Here is a 22,848-nt window from a genome sequence, read left to right on the forward strand (position 1 = left end):
TCAGTTTATAGTTGTCACCGGTGAACTGAATCATCAGCGTATGTGTGGTTTCACAGCCAAGCCATCTTATCTGGTATTGGTTTTATGGCCTGAACAACCTTTGATCTTCTCTTTTTTTTCCCCTTTCTTTGCCGTCCTTTCCAGACAGGAGTGAATCAGACGTCTATAAGCTGTGCGTTTGGCTCTGTCTGTGGCACGTAGACACGGATGCCTGTTGTTGTGTAAGAACTACATGAGGTTTTTTTCTCAGCTGTGACTTTGATTTTTCCATCATTATATCCTCTTTTCATTCTTAATGACATTTTTGGCAATTTGTCTATCTCCATGCTGGTGGTTTCCCTTAATTTAAATGATGAATTTTGCCAGTCAACATATGAGTTTTCATGTACAGGTAAACCCAAATCTGCATCATGATATTCCAGAGAACAGGATTTGCTTTCTGCCACTTTATTTTACCCAAAAGGAGGATTTTAAATAGTCAAGCTGTGAGTGAAGTACAGACCTCCAGCTGTAATTCAAGGGGTTTTAAAAAATTAAAAATTTGACATTAACTGAAGGGATATAGATTGTCCTAAATTTTCAGAGGTTAAAAATTAATTGGACAATTCATTGACCTGGAGTTACAAAGCCAGGCGAGGTCGGTTCTCTTATTATTTCATGACAAGTTAATAAGATAAAAGGGGCATCATTATTCTGGAAAACCTCAACAAACCTGTCAGCGAAATAACAAAAACTGTAGTAGAGGACAAATCAACACAAAAGAAGGAATGCACTGGCCAGTACAGCTATGCCAAAAGAGTTAAAAGACCACAGAAGACTGCTAAAGTGGATGATTACAGAAATATTACCTCGATTAAGAAAAAACCCTTCAAAAAAAGTCTGTCAAATATAAAGCCAAGGGCAGAACTGGGCTGGCAAAGACTCCAATCTGGCTCAACTGGAGAGCTTTAGAAGATGAAGGAAGAATAAATATTGGACTACATTTTTATAAGTTTTATAGCTTTAACTTTACTGATAAAAGTGTCCCATGTGGCCATTGACGCCTTATTCTTTGCTTAAATTAAGATATCTCAAGGATTAATCTTTTTTTTTCTGGGCCGTTTTCCTTTTTGCCAATTGAACTGTATTTCTGCACAAAACAATTTCATGGTACGATTCTCCATTAAATTAAATTTGTGAGTGTAAGACTATCAACAAACTTACAACCAAGCCATGCTCTGCGTGTTTGCTTTAAGCTTTAATTTATGCAGGCCATGACACAGTGCTGACAAGGTTATATGGCCTGCGTCTGTGTCTTTAAAGGTTGTATATTAACATGGTGACATAGAAAGAACAGGTGAGTAGCACTTAGAGGAAAGTTGAAAGAGGAGCAGACTTTCGCACAGGATTTATTTTTTCTTCAAAGCCTTGGTGGATCAGGCAAAGCTTTAATCAAGGCGATCATAAGTTAAGAGTTTTCCGAGTGTTTTGGTGACTTTACTGAACTGGATTCAGGATCGGTGGATACCATGGACCCTCTTTAACGGCTAAAAAACAGAAGCACTCACCTCGGAGATGAGAATGGGCTCGGGAAGCTGGTTACTGTGTTTGTTCATCTTTGGAATTCTTGTGGCATCGTGTCCTAGTGTTGGACAATGTGGGAGTGGGATTACAATCAACGTTATACTGTTGGATGATGAGGACTCTCCCTGGAGCCTCCAGTATGTGGAAGGAGAAATACTGAAGGCCATAGAGAAAGATTCAGCCATTAATGCTGCCCAGGGTAATGAAATTAAAAACTAAAACAAACAAACAAACAAACAAACCACATGACAAATCCGCACAAAATCAGACATTTTGATCTCTCGCAACAGCACTCTCTATATACAGTATGTATATTGGTACACTCATGTTTATAGATATTGATAATTTAACACATATGTCACTGACTATTATTGTTAATTTATATTTACTGCTTTGCATACTGTTCCTATTTTCAGATTTTCATGTTGCTTTTCCCAAAAGTAACAATTTTAAAGCTGTTTTAGGAATTATTCAGGGATTTCACTATTAAAGACTAAAAAAGTATACAAGAAAAGTAAAGCTGCTACTGTTAACAGATATTCTTTAGTTAGTTTCATAAACTAGCAGATTAAAGATCGTTATCCTATTAATTACAAGGAAGCTACCTGCAATGCTTATTAGCGTACTAGCATAAAACGCTTGTTCTACTAAGCTAGGATACTTATCTTATACTAGTTTAGCCTGACTTTTGGTCAACATGACAACATACAGTTTGGTGTTAGTTTTGACTCACCCACAGTCTGCAATGATGCCATTATGCAAAAAGTATCGACACCTATTATTTAAGATAATTAAACATAAAAGGTTTTTTTTGGCTAGCAGAATTTTTTTATCTAGCCAAGTTTTTATTAAGTGGCTGTTAGGAAAGCCCTGTAGGGTTTATTTCTAAACATTATCAGTAAAACTTAAACAGAATGTCCCAGTTTATGACACAGGTAATCAAAAGAAGTTGTCTTGTTTGCCAGCTGAAATTTGTTGGTGTTTTTTTTTTTTATTAGCAACTAGGGTTGCCAACTCCCTGAAAAATAAATAAGGGACACCTCGTGGCCAGGGCCGGGCAACCCGGTTCACCCTTCCCAGTGTGGTGAATTTTGTAGCTCTTTTTTTTGTGTGTGAAATTATTTTTTAACCATTTGACTTGAATTTGATTTAAGCAGATGCATATTCTTTGTGATATGACCATATGGGAAACAAATGATCATTTAGCCATTTATTTTTAGCTCAAAATGACAACATTAACACAGTAAAACAGGTCTCTTTCTTAAACAGAAGCCTGTCATGCTTAACTTTTGAGAATATAAGTAAATCTTTCTTTAAAAGAACTCTGTCCTGCTTAACTTAAAATTATATAAATTAATAGAAAGCAATAGAACAAAAATATTCTTGTAACAGTGCACATATAGTGCATTTAGTACAATTGGCTTCAGTTGAGGTATTATTTCAGCTTTTCTAATGCTAATCAGCTGCTCCTGTTTGTAAACCCGCTTGTTCCCATGATTACGCATCATAACTCATCATCATTATTCATCTATGTATTACTTTTATGTATTAGTGATCTATTTGTTGTAATCATCTATCCTTGCAGTTGTTTATTACACAAAATAAGTTATATTATCACACTTCTGGCCACATAGCGCTGATATTCACCGCACATGCCCATATTAACCTTAACCAGAGGGTTTAAAAAAAACAAACCAGTGTTTACATACCATATCTGCTTCTGCCGTGGCCTGGTGGACAAAAAATTGGTTAAGGGTTCCCCGAGCTTTCACGCCCCTCATGTTCTTCATGTGCCCACCACTAGAAGCATGCCTATGGAAAAAGTGCGCCGGCACACAGTGCAGTGCGCTTTATAGGTGTTACCGTGCACTTTTCCAGCCAGGTGTTTCCCTTTTCCCATTCCTCCCTGTACTTTTGCAGCCTTTTTTTTCTTTCTTTCTCTGAGGGGAACAAACATTGCTGCTCTAATGCTGGGCTTACACTGTGCGATTTTTGGCCCATTTTGAGCCGATTTTTGAGTCGTGCGACCGATTTGGTGGTGCAGCGTGTGATCTGGACACAAGCGATGGAGGCACAACTTGTAGAACTTTGGAAAGCTCATCCGAGCCTTTTCGATGTGGCATCACAAAATTATCACGACCACAACAACCGTGAAAATAGTTGGCTTTACACTGCTGCTCAATCACAGCTGCCTGATCAATGTTTTTCATTAACAATTTAGCAAAGTTGATGGTGGTGGTCTGCGTGTCTGTGTGAGTGAAAGACAGGGAGAGCGAGCGACAGATTTTCTGTTATAACCTTCATTTTATGGAGGCACAGTGTGAGCACTCAGGTCGGAGCATCGGGCGGTATATAGTGTGAGACCTGCATCGTGACCTACCAACTTCTATCCCCTGCGAGTCAATCGTGCAGTTTGAGCAGGAGCTGAATAACGTGACTGAAAAAATCGCACAGTGTCTGCCCAGCTTTAGGTGTACTGTCATCTGAGACTTGCACCGCAGTGTCGGCGTTTGTTTCCCTGTTGGCCATGCTTGTTGTTGTGGTCATCTGTTGTCTTCCGGTATTTTCTCCGTAAGCGACCTTTCCTCGACCAATGAGATAAGCGGTAATCTGAATTGTCATACTCGAATTGTCATAAGTGTGCTGTCAGCTCATTGGTCACAAAGCAGGAGAGGGGCTGGGAATTATGTTTTCAAACAAAGCGTTAATTCCATTAACATTTATAGACTACTTTTGATTCTCACTGTATTACGGGACAAACTGCGTCCCTTATTAGCTCAATACGGGACGTGTACTTTTGTTTCTAAATACGGGACGATTCCGTTTTTTAAGGGACGGTTGGCAACCCTATTAGCAACTATGATTTTTCAGCTGTAGCTAGCTATTTAAGCTTACATGGTTCTGTGTCTTTTACTGTTGTGGAGTGTAAACTTCCCCAAATTAATAGATTTCACATATATGGTAGAATTCAGGGCCTACTTCCTCCACACACACACACACACACACACACACACACACACACACATTTTATTTCTCTTTAAAACAAATCTAATATCCACATACACACTGCAGTTCAAAATGGAGAGAAAGTCAAAACTAACATCTGGAACTTTCTTTCTTTCCACACACCCAAGATCCAGCTGTGACTTTTAACCTAACTGCGAATTTCAGTGGGTTTGACACAACCTTATACTGGCACCGAGGCTGCCGGAGCAGTTCATGTGAAGCAGTTGCAGAGCTAAACAACCTGACGGTAAGTAGCTACAGTTTTATATTAAAAAATAGAAAAAAAATCAGCATGTTGGATGCACATATACATGAGCTTGTGTAACCCTGAGATCTTGCTTCCACAGGACATTCATTTATGGGTTTATGCACCTTTTAGTTCGTAGACCTGCTCTCCTCATTAATGCCATAGACACCTTTTTTTGTGCAAGACCACAAATCAAAATAAGACTATGCCAGTCTCAGTAAATCTCTGTAAAAACTTAACAGAATCACTGCTAAGACAACGAAAACTATTATTTCACTTCCTTTCTGAACACCCCAGTTTTCCTTCAACTACTGTCAAAGACATGCCTTGCTTGGCCTGCTGGTATTTGCTGTCTACTGCCGAAGTCCCACACGACAGCCAAGCTTGAGTCGACTCCTGCTCCAGTTTGCCCCCATGGCAGGCACGGGACACCTTAAGGCCACAGCCCCTTGCAACTGCCTCAGCTAAGGAGGTTCAGAATATGTGTCACCCCTCACCCTCAAAATCTTTTCTAAGCTTTTCCAGAGGTCGAGCTGAAGATCTCCTGGACTAGGGGCCTCTGCCCGATGCTCCCAGCGTACCTTTACTGTACCACTTGGTAGTTACTTGACAGCTCAACTCTCTACATAGCCAAGACATCTGGTCCAGATGTGATGATGGGATTACAAAATCAAATATCAGTACCGAGTGCACTTATGAATACCCTTTGCAGGCCATTTCCCAGCCTTCAGCCCTCCAAGTTTAATTGTTATTAGCATGCAACATAAGAATGTGAACAATGAAAACTCCCAGCTGGAGTCCGCAGCTGGGCCATCTTCTTCCCCCCGCTTATGCGTTCGGTGCATAAGCGCAAATGACGGTCAGGACCCGTCCCCCGACTTGAGAGCAATCCTCTTGTCCACTGGGCGAAACCCAAACATACAGGCACATTGAGGGCATCTGACATGGACCCCTCTTGAATGCCTCCTAGGTGAGGTTTTTAATGTCCAACTAGGAGGAGATTTGATATATGGAAGAAATTCTCTCAACTGGCTTTGAGAAGAGCAGGTTGCAGAGTAGCAGTTGGATAGCTAATAGAAGAAGGCCTGGGTGTTTCCACCTCGTGCTTAGGAAAAAACCATGTATTTAACTTTAGAAATATTTGCAAATTATAGAATTTAATGAGATAAATCTCTGAAAAACACCCCACAGCCATGAACAAGACACAAGTAGAAAAGAGGATGATCTTTGATTCAAATGCACTTGATTAACTTATCATCAGTAAGTGCGAACACCTCTATAAAAGCAGAGGTTTTAACAGTTTGCTGGTCTGGAGCATTCAGGTAATGCCAGGATTAAGACAATGCCAGGAGTAGATGTTCCAGCAAATTCACCCAAAGCCCAGACCAGTGCAATGCTCAGAGAAACTGCAAAAAACCCAAGAGCTACAACCAAATACACCTTATTAGCACAATGCCCTCATACTAACTGTCAAACACCATGGTGGAGGGGCTCTGTTTGGGGCTTGTTTTGCATCCACAGGATCTGGGATCGTTGCAGTCACTGAGTTGACCATGAATTCCTTTTAAGATGTGAGGCCATCTATCCAACAGGTTAAAAATGGTTCATGCAACAATAATCAAAGCACAGCGGCAAATCTACAACATAATTGCTGTGAAATGAAAGGATCAAAGTGCTGCAAAGGCCCAAAGTTCAGCCTGCCTGAAATTCTGTGTGAGCAATGTTCTAAAGAAGATGGGGGCAAAATTGCATAAGAATGATTTTAGAGATAAAATGATGACAAAATCATACAGAAAACTTCAAGGTATTCCTGCTGAAGGCACTTGTACAAGCAGGGCTTGGGTCTCAGTTTAACACAAAGTCTTTCACATGATTCTATAAGGTCCTATATAAATTCCAAGTAATGTCTTATTATGCACCACACCTGAGATTTTGCACAGTTCTATGGCGTATTGAGTTTTTCTGAGTAGTGTAAACAGATGTTTGGTTGTTTGGTTGTTTGTTGCCTTGGTGCATGCTTCAAGTTTGGAGTATGGAGCATGTAAAATGTTCAAGTTACAAGGCTTTTGGATATGTTGCATCATTTGCGATTTTATCTGAGCAGGTGTTATAATAAAAATATTTTAGACTTTGTTACACCCTGATGACTTTATTATGTTATATAGTAAAATAAACCTGCTGTCCCACAGTGAGAACATTTTTCCACAAACCACTTCTAGTGCAAGGAAAACAGGTCGATTTCCAAGAACCTGAAAGAAAACAAGAGTTTGGGTCTCAGGAGTTTAAAGATCAGGCAAAATTTACATAAAAATCTGTGAATTATTCGCTGTATATGTTTTTATTTTTGCAGGAATCAGGAAATCTGGGATGTGCTGTGCTTGGACCCACGTGCACCTATGCTACTTTCCCAATAGTTGAGTAAGTTCTGAATTTTCCAAGGACATGATTCTGCCAATAAGCTTGAAAAGGACACTTCAGATTTTCAAACAGGTTTTGCCTGTGTTGCACTATGCTTATCGTTCACCCGTTTATCATAATTAGTCGATACCATTGTCTCCCACTCTTTTTTATTCTCTTCTTCCAGTAAGGAAGCCGGCATGAGTCTCAGTAGACCCATTCTCTCAGCGGGAAGCTTTGGTCGCTCGTGCGACTACACCTTCAACTTGCAGCGACTCCTGCCACCTGCACGCAAGATCGCTGACTTTGTCACCCAGTTCTGGGAAGAAAACAATGAGCTCAAACCTTCATGGAAGGCAGCGTATATTTATAAAAGAACGAACCCCACAGAGGAATGCATTTGGTGAGTAACCCATCTTTAAGGAGAGACTCATCTGTTGTGAGCTATTACAAAATCTAATAAATTATATTTTTAATTATATTCTAGTTACATTTTTAAATGTAATAAAATGTTTTTAATTTAAATTATGCATTATATTCATTTTCATCTTCAGGTATGTAAGTGCAATTGAAACGATGGTGGAACCGCTTGCCTTAAATATTTCAATAACGCCTCTACGCAGTCCCACAGAACTGCACAGCGTGCTTACATTACGCAACAGGACATCCAACTGTAAGAATTTGATGTATTTTTCTCAAACAAGATCGAAAACCTCTCTGTTTTCACAGCGAGACATAACAATGGCTTCAGTTTGCTGGGACAACACACACAGACAGCTTGGATTCTATTTTCCTAAGAGAGCCCAGGGCCTACAAAGCACATTTAATTCAACTATTGAGTTTGTTAACGCTGTCATCACGAGGGAGACTCTGAATTTTCTGTTTCAGAAGGAGAGCTAGCTCGAGGGCCATAATAGCTTTTCTTTGAACTTCCTGCTGCATATTTTTACGCCACATTATGAAGGGTGAATTAAAAAAACATCAACAGTATCAGGCTATGCTTGATGGCTTTAGGTTTTGGTATTAACTTTGGTTTCAAGGTTGAAGAAGTAATTTAAATGGAAATCAAGTTTGTATTTGAGTCCCAAGGCCAACTAGGCAAAAAAACAGAAGAAAAAAAATAACTGAAAGACTGTTCTGTTACAAATACTTCTCCGCTGCAGTGTTCATCATGTGTGGATCACCAATGGACCTAGTGGAAATTAAAAACGGCTCTAAGGCTGCGGACAGCAGTGATATCGCCTTCATCCTCATTGATCTTTACAGGTTAGTGCTGTTGAATCATTTCACTTCTGTTCCTATTTATTCCACTTGTTTTCTTTTTCTCTAACCCCACAGCAGTGATTCACAATCAGTACTTTCCTAACTGGTGAATGGGTACCTGGAGATTGTAAAGTAGTGACTGACTGATTGAGTGATTTCATGGAGTCAGTTACTGTGTGTCATCATAAGATGAGACTAAGTGTGGGAAGAAGTGAAGAAGCAGACATAGATGAAATAAAAAATTCAATCAGGACAGCTCGAGCCAACGTAATATTATTTCCATCATCTATGACTGCTCAACCATCCAATGGACACAGTTAAAAAGCCTCAGGAGGGGAGAGGAGCAGCAAAGCAGGGAGGGCATCAATGGCAGCGGCAACAAACATGACATTAAGTCACCATGAAAACTGAAAGTTGGGATGGAGCTGGGTTGCAAAATGGCTTGCAGAGGTAGCGGTTATGGTCAGGCTAAAGCTCCTTTGGGATCCAATGTACTATTACTTGATGCCCTGACTAAACACTTGATGTTTTTTGTCAAAAGCCGCACACAGCAGAAGTAGTAAGCCTAATTCAATTTCCGGAAGAAAGATTTTGGACAAAACTTGCTAAGCTAAGTGGCTAACTTAGCACAAACTAGGCTAAATCTATTGAGTTTTCAACAGTATTATTATTGAATGATAATATCCATCTTTATACCAATTAAAGTCGGTAAAGCATGGTAAGTAAACTGTGTGTATAGAGTAGAAATGAGTAACTAAGCAATCAAATGCAGCTAAATTACTGAATATAATAGAATAATATATAATAACTGAATGAAACTGAAGGAAATTTTTGCACATGTAGAATTTTTCATCAGACCTCTGCTGATTCCTCTACACAGTGATGTATACTACACCAACACATCGTCGCTGCCAGAAATGAAGAACGTGTTGGTGCTCACCATGCCGAACACCCGAAGCTACAGAATCAACCCAGACCTTAAAGACAACAACACGGTGAGCAAACCAGAAATACACAACTTCTCTCTTTGCAGTGCTGCTGTAGCAAATACAAAAAAGGTTAGCTCTGATTGGCTGTTTTTGTTCCGCTCACTCTGAATAATCAACTTGTAGGGTTTTAAGGGAAAATAAGGGATTAACAATACAGGACCATGCCAACCAGAAATGGACCTCGGAAGAGTTAATAATAAATGTTCAATGAAATATCATTAAATAACATCTTCACTGAGTATAAAATATATAAAATAATTCATCACCTGTGTAGTGAAGGATGCATCTTAGAGCTCCTTCACTCAAATCTAAGGGCTGTACTGAGAAAGTAGTTCCAACCATCTGTCTCTGTCTGTTCCTCTGCAGATGAACGACTACATGGCCGCGTACCATGACGCAGTGCTCTTTATTGGCCAAGTGATGAGAACAATTTCTAAACAAAATCAGTCTCAGCTTCACAGGGCGGAATATGTGAATGTAAATTACTTCAGAAACACCAAATTTACTGGTAAGGCAGGTGGAAGATAACAGCGAGGAGGGGGAAGTGCTTGCATACAAGCTGCAAGTATGTGTATTAGCAAATACACAAGAATTTACACAAGTTAGCATTTAATACTTTTTTGGCGGCTGCAGATAGTTGCAGTTAAGCATACTGAGCAAAACAGTAATAGATGCTAAAATTAGCTTGTGAAAAGTGGGAAAACACCATCCACCAAAACACTAATGAGCTGATCTCAGAGCAGACATGGCTACTGTGAGGTCGAACAGATGAAGGCTGTCAACTGCTATCACTTCTTTGTGTTTTCATTGACACAAAGAGTGTTGGTATAACAGCCCGCAGCTGTAAGCAGCCGGTTGTGAGTGCAAGTTTGACTGAGAGACGCATTAAAGGTTTACAGCTGACACACACGGTGAAATGAAGTGAACAGAAGTTTAAAAACGTTTGTGTGATTCTGCTCAGGGATTGCTGGGAATTATGCGCTGGACGAGTACGGGGACAGAGACGTGGCTTTCTCAATCATCTACACCACTACTGACAACAAGGTATCTTTTTCTCCTGTTTTCTTTTTTGGCATTTAGCAGTGAATACACGAAGAAAAGATTCAAAATAAAACCTTACTGTGCTGCATCTCTTGCTTGTGGTTTGATGCTAAAATGTGTCTTTTTGTTTTTTTCCTCCCCTCTTGTGTCACACCCAGTACGATATTTTATTCACATTTGACACGGAGTGCAATAAAACCACAGTGGTGGAGGAGGCTCCTAAGTTCATCTGGGGGAAAAGACTTCCCAATAACATGCCAGACAGCGGTACATCGAAAGACACACACACACATACACATGTTTAGCTATATCATTGAGTTCAGTGGGCACAACCTCAAAATATGTCTTAACCTTAACATTTTAAAGATTTATGTTAAGAGAACTTCCTTTTTTGTCCTCTAGAATGAAGGCATGTCCACCATAATGATTTAGATCTCCACAACAAGGCCTGATCAGTTTGCATCCGCTCAGTCAGGTCGTTTTCAAAGACTTGCACTAATCCAGGTTCCGGTGAATTATATGTAAGGCTTCAGCTGTGGTTTAAGCACCTCTCTGTTTGTGTCCCTGTTTTCGTTTAATAAGCATTAATGGTGGGTATGAACAGGAGGAAAAGTTATAGCAACCACAAACTGCTCCACGTACATCAACTTTTGCATGTTTTATATGAAGTGGTTTTATGGCTCAGTTCTTCTTTTGTTTCCTGTAGATGACCTCCTCACAGCCCTATCTGAGATAAGCTTAAATATTATGGCACTTGAACGCTCGGCCCATGTTTATCTTTTGTCCTCTGTGTGTCAGAAGCATCGGCTTGGAACTGAAATGGTGCCTCTTTTTTGTCTTTATTACTGCAGGCCCTGCGATTCGCGACATCATTATGATTGTGTTGGCTGTTACTGTGGTCGTAGTGGCCACGATCGCCTTTATTTTCTACAGGTATGCCGTAGCACATGGAACATGAGAATAACAGGGAGTTATTAAGTGTGTGGCAGATTTTAATTAAATGTTTGGATTCTCTGCAAAAGGTCATGAATTTACATAAATGATTTTGGCCCCATCATATAATGGCATATATAGTAGTACGGTAGATACACTGCTCCAAAAATTGCAGGAAAACTTTGAAAACACGACAGCTTTTAATGGGAAAAAAAACACAGTGGATATCCACATTGATGGGGACTTGGTGATGTGTTAGGAGTGATAAAGTGCCCCAAAATGTAATGGAAATGTAATGATCAACCTACAAAGGGCTGAATTCAAAGACACCCCAAAAATCAAATTGAAGAAAAGAAGCAGCAGGCTAGACCACTTTACAACATGCTCCTGATGAGATAATGGATGGTGTCCTGGGGGATCTACTCCCAGATCTGGACCTGGGTGTCACTGAGCTCCTGGACAGTCTGAGGTGCAACCTGACAGCTTCAGATGGGCTGAAACTGAAACCAAAGGTGTCAGGCAAGTGTGGAGGCCAGACATCGGTATCATCGTCCAGAAACTTCCTGCATACTCTCAGCATATAAGGATGGGCATTGCTGTGTATTCAGAGGAAGATTTCATCCTGATACCCGATGCCAGTCAGGGTCTGTAGACATCTCTGCGTCCCTCTATGTATATGCCTCCCCAGTGCATCACTGACCCACCACCAAACCAGTCATGCTGAAGGATGTTACAGACAGCATTGCATTCTCCACGGGTTCTCCAAACTCCAAACCTGCTCTCATCTGTGCAATGCACAGGGCTCCAGTGGTGGACCTTCCTGTTTTGGTATTCTGTGGAAATGTGAATTAGGCTCCACAGTGCTGGGCAGTGAGCACAGGGCCCACTGGAACACGCTGGGCCCTCAAACCAGCTTCTTGAAGTCTGTTCTGATTGTCTGGTCAGAGACATTAACACTAGTGTCCTGCTGGAGCTTTGACAGTTCTCATCTTGCACAAAAAAGTGGGTTAAAGATCTTCTCCAGGCCTGTCCAGAGTAACTGTCTGTGTCCTGAAATCTCCTCTGTGCTCTTGAGACTGTCTCGGGAGACACAGCAAACCTTTTGTAAATAGCATGTATTAATGTGCCAACATGGAGGAGTTGGACTACCTGTGGAGCGTCTGTAGGGTCAAGGTATCACCTCATGCCACCAGGAGTGACACTGACCCCAGAAAAATGCAAAAGTAGTGAAAAAACCATCAGAAAAGATGAAGAGGGAAGAAAATGTCAGCGACCTCCACCTGAAACTGAACTAACCTCCTCTAAACTGACCAGATTAGTGTCCCAGACGTGTAACTGGCTTGATGCTACACTCTGATTAAAAGGTGCTACAATTATCTTTTAGAGCTGTGTATATACGGACTTTCAGGTTACATGAAAAATAATCTGAAAGTCTGTATGTACTATACAGGTTATAGCTCTATTACACTCTCTAAAACATGGACTCATGACATGAAATTTAAATTGAAAGCTGCCTTTTATAAACATAGGAGTCAGATGCTTTTCGTGCAACCAACCTTTACCAATAATCTCCTGATGCAGTTTTTTCTTTCCCGCATAGACAGAACAGAAGAGATCGACTGCTCAGGAAGCGCTGGTCCCACGTGAACTCTGATCTCATCACGCTGATGGAAAATGATGACATCAACGTCATCTCCCTTAATGTAAGTGAAAACACCTCAGTAAACACCTCAGTCAAGTCAGCTTTAAGAATGCTGTGACAGCGACCTTCCTCTAACCCCCATTAGATTGAAAGTAAGAAGAAAAAGAAGTTCAAGATCCGCTGTGCGCTCTACGATAAGAAGGTAGATGGACAGCATCCTGCAGTGTTTTCCAAATCAGTCAGCATCTAGTGCTTTTGCACTGATGAAAGTGAGTTAGCAGATGTAATCTGGTTGGTGCTTCTGCAATATTTCTTTCAGATTGTGATCTTGAAGGAGCTGAAGAACTCGGATGGGAACTTTGATAAAACCCAGAAAAGGGAGCTCAATACGGTAAGACGTCTTATCACACTGAAATCCTTTTACTGCCAGCCCTCTTTGTTAATGTTTATCCAAACTCACTAGCACTCCACATTTTTGCCCCCCCTGCAGCTATTGCACATCGACTACTACAACCTCACAAAGTTTTACGGCACAGTCAAGTTAGATTACGGTGTCTTTGGCGTGTTTGAGTATGGCGAGCGAGGCTCGCTCAGGGTAGGTATAGCAAAACTTTCAATTTAAATCCATCTTCAGGTCTCAGTTTAAACACAGCCGTCAAGAAGTGTGAAGAATAAAAGCGTATTAATGCAGAACTGGGGTCTTTTTCTTTTTCAAGTATGTGCTGAATGACAAGATTTCATACCCAGAGGAGACCTTCATGGACTGGGAGTTCAAGATCTCTGTCATGTACGACATCGCCAAGGTGAGAGAGAAGTGCTCGACTTTGCCCGTGAGCAGAACAATTATCAAAGTTAAGCATTTGCAAGCATCACATGCGGTGTGTGGCATGATAAGAGACCACACAAGTGGAGATTGACTCGTTACTCGCCGCCCTGAGCGGAAAAACGGTCACGTGTATCTGCCATAAAGCAGCAGCATTCACTAAACACCATAAATCATTACAGAGGACAATGCAATGAATGACAGGATCGGTTTTTGTACTGAGAGCTTGACATAGTTAGTAGCAATCTGTCTTAATACATAACTGAAAAAGGGTTATGAAACTTAGTGTTAGTCAATATTACTCTCCATTCATGCAGTGTGACATAAAAGATCCCTGAATAACTGGTAATAAACTTTTGTACCTGATGTAAACTGCAATGGGATCACTTCACCTGTTACCGTATAATAAACTGAACCCAGAACATCATCATCAAAAAGAAAGGAAGGTTCGCTCAATCCTGACACTTATTTCACGTGAGTAATAATCGTTTACTAAAACTTTAGAAGTTCTATCAAAAGCCAAACGGACAAACTGAGTGTAATGTGACTGCCAGGATTACACAGCGCTGTGCAAAAGTCCCCTCATGTCTTCATAGTTTGCTTCCAAGGAGCCAGATTTTGTTGCTTTGTTCAAACGACTCTTAAGCAATAGTTTTGCAGGCTTTCTGAAAATCTTTTAAAGTTTTTATTTAGACATTGGCTGCTTTTTCACTCATTTTTTGTCCAGTAGACTATGCAAGCATAAAAAAGGGATGAACCAGTGTTGTATCTACACATAACAACATAACAAACAACTTTGCAAAGAACCCATTTTTAAACTCTATCTTTAGTCATGTTGTCACTGTGAGCTGAAGGATGGACAAGCATAAAGAAAATGGATTTATAGTTTCAATAAGAAGTACATATAGTGAAGAGGCCTCCTTATCTGTAACAACTGTGATCAAAACAAAGCCATTAAAAGACTGTGCCTCTAAAGTTTGATCAGTTTGATTGATGTCACAGTGCGATAAACAACTTGGCAACTTACCAGAAAGACTCAATATTATCCCACTAGTTAATAATTAAATGATTAAACATTTAAAATGTAACATTTAAGTGTTGGTGGGGTTTTTTGTTCTAAGCTTGTTGTTTGATAAGTCAGACCCTGTGAAGGCACAGTAAGCTTTTATATAAGTATTTTTTTCTGGCTCAAAATTATTAAAAAGGTTTGGTTTAAATGAAGAGCAGGATTACACAGGTCTGCAACCAAAAGGTGCATAGGATCTTTTGACTGCTTCTCATAGATTTTTACTCACTGAAACGAGGAAAAATATTTTAAAAATTCAATTTTGTCAGGTTTTCTTAATTCATGTTTTTAGTTTAATGTAAACTCTTCATGTTTTGCAAAAGCAAACTGTATGTAATGGAGGGAAATGGAGGTCATTTTTGGATTCAGCACCCTAAAAAACATAACATTTACCAAAAATATCCCATGCGACTGAAAAAATAAATTGTTTTTGCAGACCTGTGTTATGGGAGCTGCTGTTGCACTTGCCTCTGCCTGCCAGCAGAGGTCATTAAACACCAGATTACTCACCGCCTCTTTGATTTTCCATAAATCTCATTACTTCCACCAGTGGAAAGTGTAATGTTGCTCTGAATCCTCTGTGCAGGGCATGTCTTACCTCCATGCCAGTGACATTCAGGTTCACGGTCGCCTCAAATCCAAAAACTGTGTGGTGGACAACCGCATGGTGGTGAAGATCACAGACTTTGGCTGCAATGCTTTTCTTAGCCCCTTCCAAGGTGACGCCGCAATCAAAAATCCTCCTGAAATATCTTTTTGTTCTCTTCTTTACCTGCTAACGTTTGTCTGTCTCCACATCATCCTGTCAGACTTGTGGACAGCTCCGGAGCATCTGAGGAACGAGGGCACGTCTCAGAAAGGAGACGTCTACAGTTTTGCCATCATTGCGCAAGAGATTGTTCTCAGGAAGAACACCTTCTACACTGAATCCTGCTCCGACCGATCAGGTTTCCAACACTCAAATACAACACGTGACAGTTACAGTCATTTTGTTTGCAAATGATCATCTCTGCACCACCAAGTTCAGAGTGAAAGAAAGAAGACCTGTTTGATCCGGAGCTACACTACAATGCCATCTGCGTCTCTGTGTGTTTCTCAACAGAAAAACTGTCCAGGCTCAAGTCATCCTACTTCAGACCTGATCTTAACTTTGAGACGGCTTCAGAGAAAGAATTAGAGGTTTTTTTTTCATTCAAGTGCCAGCTTTATTTTACTTTCAGTATCTGTTTTGTCTGTATTGTATTCAAACTGTACTTTCCTCCTGTAAGGTGTACCCGTTGATAAAAAGCTGCTGGGACGAGGACCCAGAAAAAAGACCTGACTTTAAGAAAGTGGAAATTTATCTGGGGAAAATCATCAGGTAATAATGCTCTCTTTATGTTATTGCTGTTTTCAGCTATCAGTGTGCATGTCCTGGTGTAGCCTTTATAGTTTCTGGGAAACGGATTACAGATTTCTAAATATATCTCCCTCCTCATATCCCTTTTCTTCTCCTCTTCATCACTCCAGTAAAATCCATAATCAGGAAAATGAGAGCTACTTGGATAACATGATCAGACGGCTGCAGATGTATTCCAGAAACCTGGAGTACCTGGTGGAAGAGAGAACGGCCCTCTACAAAGCTGAGAGGGATCGAGCTGACAATCTTAACTTTATGCTGCTGCCTGGGTTTGTTTACACTTAAAGAAGAAATGCACATCATTAGACACTTAGAACAATCAGGACATAGATGCTAAATCATTCATGCACTGTTAGAGAATTAGTTTTATTTCTACATTAACAGTGACCAGCACTGAGTTTCAGTGGTTAGCACTGTCACCTTAAAGCAAGAAGGTCACCCCTTGCCTACGTTGGTTTTCTCTACGTTGGCTTGGTTTCTTCTCAGAGTTCAAAGACATCCATGTTAAGTTTATTGGTGATTCTAAATTAGGTGTAAATGTGATTGGCCGTGTATGTACTATGCCTCCAAAAACAAGTCAAAATTTGAAGAAGAAATATGCTAAAAATGCTAAGTGGCTGTAAAAGTTCAGCTAAGCATAAATTGTTGGATTGAATATTTTTAATGGGTAGTATATATTTATAGTTATATAATTTTTAAAAGTGAATATAAATTTGAGTTTAAACAGCATAAACTATTGGATTAAATAGTTGAAATAGATAAGTTAGTAGTTACAGTATATAGTTTAAAAAGCTAGCATAAATTAATGACAATAAATGATTAGAAAGGTTACTTTAAATTGTTTGACTGAATTGTTAAAATAATTTTTGTAAACTGACGGTTAAAGCGTTTTAAAAGTTAGCATAAACTACTGGATTAAATATTTTAAATAGGTAAATTAGTGGTTAAATAATGTTTTCAGAGTCTCCTGCATGGGGTGGGAGATGACAGCTTAGCCACCATTGTCCTGTCACTCACCACCTCCACTGGGTCCATCCTAGAACAGAGCTGGCCCTGCGGATCAGCCTGTTCAGTCTCTTCCTGTCCCCGGCAGAGATGCTGCCACCCCGGCAGACCACACTGTAAAAGATGGCTGAAGCCACCACAGAGTCATAGAAGGTCTTCTGGAGTGGGCCCTCCACTCCAGAAGACCTGAGACTCTGCAGCAGGTACAGCCTGCTCTGCCCTTTCCTGTAGAGGGCGTCTGAATTATGAGTCCAGTCCAGTTTATTGTTCAGATAAACACCAAGGTACCTGTAGCTGTCACCATTGCATTTTATTCTGTTGTATATAGTATTTTTATTCTATTCTATTGTGTACAGTATCTTATTTTATTATCTTATCCTATTCCAGTGTTTTTTCTTAATTTTTGCTTCTGTAACTTTGCACTGTCCACTTTCTGCTGTAAAAAAAAACAGTGGGACTAATGGAGGTTATCTTATCTGATCTTATGTTAAAAAATTAGCATTAATGAATGGCTATAAATGGTTAAAAAGTTACCATACATTGTTGAATAAAATTGTTAAATGAATAGTTAATACAAACTGACTAATAAAAGGCCTAGTCTAATAGTAACCCTATTAATTAAAAGCTAAATAGTTTTGAAAAAGCTAACACAAATTAATGGTTAAATAGTTACTAAATTAGCATACATTTGTCTCTTTAAATGGTTAGAAATGTTACCTTAATTATAAGTAAATAATTGAAATAATTAGTGTTAATTAATGATCAAAACGTTAGTGTAAATTAACAGTTAAATGGTTGTAACAAGTAGCATTATTGAACTGTTTAAAAAGGATAGTTATTTAAAAATAAAGGATACATGGATGAAATGGATGGATGAACTGTTGGGGAAACTTGGGGGGGCCTTTGGTTTAATCAACTCAAAATCAGAATGAAATCTCAATGGAAAAAATGTCTTTTCTTTATTATCTGTTTCTCTCTGTGGTTAAAAGCCCGGTGGTTAAAAGCCTGAAGGAGACCGGGGCTGTGGAGCCAGAGCTGTACGATGAAGTTACAATATATTTCAGTGACATAGTTGGCTTCACCACTCTGTGCCAGTACAGCACGCCGATGGAAGTTGTGGACATGCTTAACGACATCTACAAGGGGTTTGACAGCATCGTCGACCACCACGATGTGTACAAGGTATTGGCAGGGATGAAACCGAAGAGATTCAGGCACCCGGCAATGAGCACGAACATCATGGTTTCCTTTACTATCCTCAGGTGGAGACAATAGGGGATGCCTACATGGTTGCTTCTGGTCTTCCAAAGAGAAACGGGAACAGGCATGCAGTGGATATTTGCCGCATGGCGCTGGACATCTTAGCATTCATGGGCACCTTCCAGCTCCGGCATCTTCCTGGTATTCCTGTGTGGATACGAATCGGTGTACACTCAGGTCTCTTCTTCTTTGTTTTTAATTTTTTAAACTAGTCATTTTGGCAAATCAATTCACCTCCTGCTGATCTTTACACTAATTCTTCTGTCTCCTGGTTGTTTGTGGGTTCAGGTCCCTGTGCGGCGGGCATCGTGGGAATAAAGATGCCCAGATATTGTTTATTCGGAGACACGGTCAACACAGCATCTCGTATGGAATCTACAGGACACCGTGAGTGGACACATGTAATGAACAAACTGATTTACACTGACATTTTCTCCAGCCGCTTCCTTTGTTCTCGTTATTTTACATGAATGACTTCCTGTACATTACTCTAGCGCAATTATAGAAGCCAGCAGTCAGCCTAATTAAATAAAGTGACCACAGCCAAGCTCTGTTGTCTTTCTTTTTATCTCACAGCCCTGCGGATCCATGTCAGTCAGCCTACCATAGATATCCTGGAGAGAACAAACTGCAAGTTTGAGTATGAGATGAGAGGGGAAACATACCTGAAGGTAAAGGTTGGTCTCTACATTCAATGTAGCAGCATGTCAGCCAAATTAAATTGAGATACAGTGACAAAAATCTTCACTGCGACACTGATGCCAGTGACTGCGATGAATATGTGGGGGTTTTTTTTAGGGTAAAGGCACAGAAACAACTTACTGGTTGACAGGTGAAACTGGTGAAGACTACGATCTTCCTACTCCACCCACAACGTGAGCAAAAAGGAGATAAAATCCTTTCACATGCAGCTCCGCATCTGAGATTCACTCTTTCAACATGGTGCTTTCTCTTCCAGTGAAAACGTCCAGCGGCTCCACCAGGACCTCGCCCACATGACCTTGACGTGTTTGGAGCGTCGATTGCGAGGTTCTGTGCGAAGGAAGAAGCTGCTACCAAGTCAGAGCAAGGAGGACACCAGCGACCAGGGGTCAGAGGTCGAGTCTGAGAGCAGCCTTCCCGAGTACCTGCATCTAGCCACTGTGGATAACACACTCAGTACCTTCCTGTAGAGCATGCTGTAACTATGCCTGTTATTGCATATAGAGCAGGAAATCAAGCATAGAAAAATGAGGAATTAAAAGTCCTGCGTCTAAAGACCTCAAATATTCACGCATTATTTCCTGCCATCATTTTGGGTGGTTGGAAACGGCGGGTGGAAACTTTGTACTATGTAATTGATGTTATTTTTTACCCACTCAAGTGTCATAGCTGAAAGCCAAAACCTTAGATTTGTTCAGTGCAGATTTTTTTCTATAACCAGTTGGGGGATTTTGTTATCCTCCGTCAAAAGAAAAACGGTCAAAAAGGGCATTTTAGGCCAACTTTGAAGGTCAAGTACTCTGCTAAAACAAGATTTAGCATATTCAAGGATTCATTTTTATCCAAATTTTGATTCCAGGCTCAGCTTCTAGCTCTTTTTCCTTTTATGCCAAAATTATTTTTTGCTACATCTGTATTTTTACACCTGTGAATGTGTAATAATATGGTTCGGAAATTGATCTACATACATCTATAAAATAGTGTGGAAACCCAAACTGAAGTTATGAGAAAAATAAAGAATAAATAAATAAATAAATGAATAAATAAATAAAAGCACAAAATTTCAGCACCAGTTATATCACAAAAAAACAAACAAACCCAAACACAGCTGATGCTCATGTGGTCAGGTGGCAGCGCTTTTGGATTTGATTCACTTACTATGGAATGAGCCAGCCGCAGCACCCTCGCATGCCAGTGCAGATGCTGCTAATGGCCTGTTCAACTAACAAAACACAGGAACACGATAAGAACAGAGGAGGCCGTTTTGCGCAGCCAGAAATGCAGGTTCGCCCTTTTTGTGCATTGTACAGTTTGGAAAAGGTTTTAGAACTACAGTAATACAGTTAATGTATTTGTAATATATCCTGTTGTTTTTGTCATTAATGTTCATTGATTGTTTCTGCTGCTTAGCTTAAAACTGGGTTATTCTATTTATGTACAGCGCTTAATGTGTATTTGTTTCCACATTTGTCAGCCAGTAAGTAAATTATAGGTCTCATAAATATCTATAGACAATGCTTATAAAAGTCACAACTCAGCACCATCTGCATTTATTACTTTAACCAAATGACAGCCAGTTTTTGACTCCGTATACATCTCATGTCATGCAGAGGAGGCTGTATTGAGGAAGCTCAGGGAGGAAGATGCTGCACTGCAGGCCCTTGAAAAAGTGCCTTTGTTATAGTATAGAGCAGCGGTCCCCAACCTTTTTTGCGCCACGGACCGGTTTAATGTCTGACAGTATTTTCTCGGACCGGCCTTTAAGGTGTTGCAGATAAATACAACAAAATAAAATGATACGACCAAGACAAAAACTGTGGTACTTTGTAAATACAATAATGAAAGCGAAGTCACTGTGTAATTGTGTAACTTTATTAGCAGCGTCCTCCTGAAATGCGCCGCAACAGAGTAACATCAGTCGTGTCCAAATTCATGGGCTGCATCTTCCTGAGGACCCGGCCTTCGCGGTCTACGTGGGCCGGGTCCTCAGGAGGTCGGGTAGGCCGGAAGTAAACTGCTGTGAAATTGGACGGTCTAGCCTTCTGATTGGCGTCACTGCTGTGTCAGTGGAGTTTAATAAACTCGGCTGTCTGCTCCTTGCTCTCTAAAATATAACAGGACACTGGCGTAAATCCTCGACCATTTCACACTTCTGTTTAATCAGTTTTCTGTTTGACGTTTATTCAGCTGTGTGAAAACCACGGAGGAACCCACCCGGGCGATTAGTAAAGTTTTATTTTATCTAATCTAATAACTTTAATCTCAGCCAAACAGATTTACTCGCGAACAAATAAAACACTGAAAAAAGCCAAACAATAACATTTTTAGGTTGTCTAAGTGACTTATTTATTACGTTTAACCTGAGTAGCGAAAGCCCGCGGTGATCTGAAAATGATGTGCCGGGAGTTGTGCCATTCTCGGCGGCTCTAGTGATCCTCGAGCTCTTGGCTAGCTATCGAGCTGGTGGGTAACAGACGTCTCGGAAAACGTCGAAGCACTTTTGCAAATACGCGATATCTTGATAAACCGAGTAGACATTTGAATTTCTCACCTGAAAATATGTTAAAAGTTTATTTTGTGACCCAGAAAGATTAATAAGAGTAATTTTAAAATTTAGTAGCGACTGCGAACTGGAGTTTGGCTGGGCCGCGCTATGAATTCTGGGATATGGTGGGCCACGAAGGACACATCCGACACATCCGTGAAAAGGAGGACGCATTTGTCAGCTACATTCGGAGAGTCAACGAATTTGGACAGCCTTCGGCGACCATCCTCCTCTCTGGTCGCTATGGTAACGCACAAAAACATGTCTTTCAAAATAAGACGACTACAAAACAAATATAGAGTGCATGAAAATACAGTATATAAAAAATGTATTCATAACACAAGGGAAAAGACCGAGGGAAACAGAGTTAACGATAAAAACCCTGAAAACCATCAATTTCACTCCTGAGCCTCAACTCTCGCTCGTGGACCGGTGGGCCCGGGGGCTAGGGACCGCTGGTATAGAAAGCAGTGCACAGTGGGCTCATTGTGATCAGGGCAAAAGACAAAACAAAGACTTTGAACCTTAAACCAAATGTTTATTTTTGTTGACAATGCTGACATTCATTTACATTAAATTTAAAAGAAAAAAAAAAAAAAGTACATTTTCCTTTCACTCTGTTGAAGATGTCATATGTTCAGGACCTCATGAAGTCCAGTTTTGAAACTATCCAAACACTGATTCCTGAAGCCCGTACGATTCATGCGTCACACATGGATCCGTTTCATGTTCACAGACAGTAAAGTGGCTCTACAGACAGCAGATGAAAGAATCTCCAGCATCAGAGAAATGTTTTTCTATCCCGATTTGACGATGACAGATGTTTGGTTTTTTTGCACAGGCTAATGAAAGAGCTCTGCTGTGTTTACACATTAAGTACTAATTGTACAGCAAAAATGAAGTGAGGATCAAGCAAAAAACAAACAGGGTACTGTAACAGGACATGCAAATGGAGGTTTATACATTT

The 22,848-nt window shown here is 40.3% G+C and overlaps 1 protein-coding gene across 5 annotated transcripts; it reads left to right on the forward strand.

Annotated features, from left to right (window-relative positions):
* Positions 1–1,231: 1,231 nt before the first annotated feature.
* Positions 1,232–21,153, forward strand: gucy2cb (guanylate cyclase 2Cb). Of its 5 annotated transcripts, none has more exons than XR_005696537.1 (27): positions 1,232–1,762; positions 4,698–4,816; positions 7,167–7,234; positions 7,401–7,616; positions 7,768–7,886; positions 8,377–8,479; positions 9,357–9,471; positions 9,832–9,973; positions 10,427–10,509; positions 10,665–10,773; positions 11,358–11,439; positions 13,040–13,142; positions 13,227–13,283; positions 13,401–13,472; positions 13,572–13,676; positions 13,798–13,884; positions 15,557–15,917; positions 16,073–16,149; positions 16,239–16,330; positions 16,480–16,638; positions 18,364–18,556; positions 18,637–18,811; positions 18,923–19,021; positions 19,211–19,311; positions 19,433–19,509; positions 19,593–20,912; positions 21,102–21,153. XR_005696537.1 is itself a non-coding variant. In XM_040036830.1 (27 exons), the coding sequence occupies exons 1-27, from the start codon at positions 1,555–1,557 to the stop codon at positions 19,804–19,806; spliced, it is 3,246 nt and encodes a 1,081-aa protein (XP_039892764.1). In that variant the 5' UTR covers positions 1,232–1,554; the 3' UTR covers positions 19,807–21,093. The 5 variants fall into 5 exon arrangements, 4 of the variants coding, with proteins under 4 accessions (XP_039892764.1, XP_039892765.1, XP_039892762.1 ...); XM_040036830.1 differs by lacking the exon at positions 21,102–21,153 and having other exon boundaries at positions 15,557–15,689; positions 15,780–15,917; positions 19,593–21,093; XM_040036831.1 differs by lacking the exon at positions 21,102–21,153 and having other exon boundaries at positions 15,557–15,689; positions 15,780–15,917; positions 19,211–19,305; positions 19,593–21,093.
* The last annotated feature ends 1,695 nt before the right edge of the window (positions 21,154–22,848 follow it).

The sequence above is a fragment of the Simochromis diagramma genome, unplaced genomic scaffold (assembly GCF_900408965.1).
Source record: "Simochromis diagramma unplaced genomic scaffold, fSimDia1.1 OVJJ01000371.1, whole genome shotgun sequence".
NCBI lineage: Eukaryota > Metazoa > Chordata > Actinopteri > Cichliformes > Cichlidae > Simochromis > Simochromis diagramma.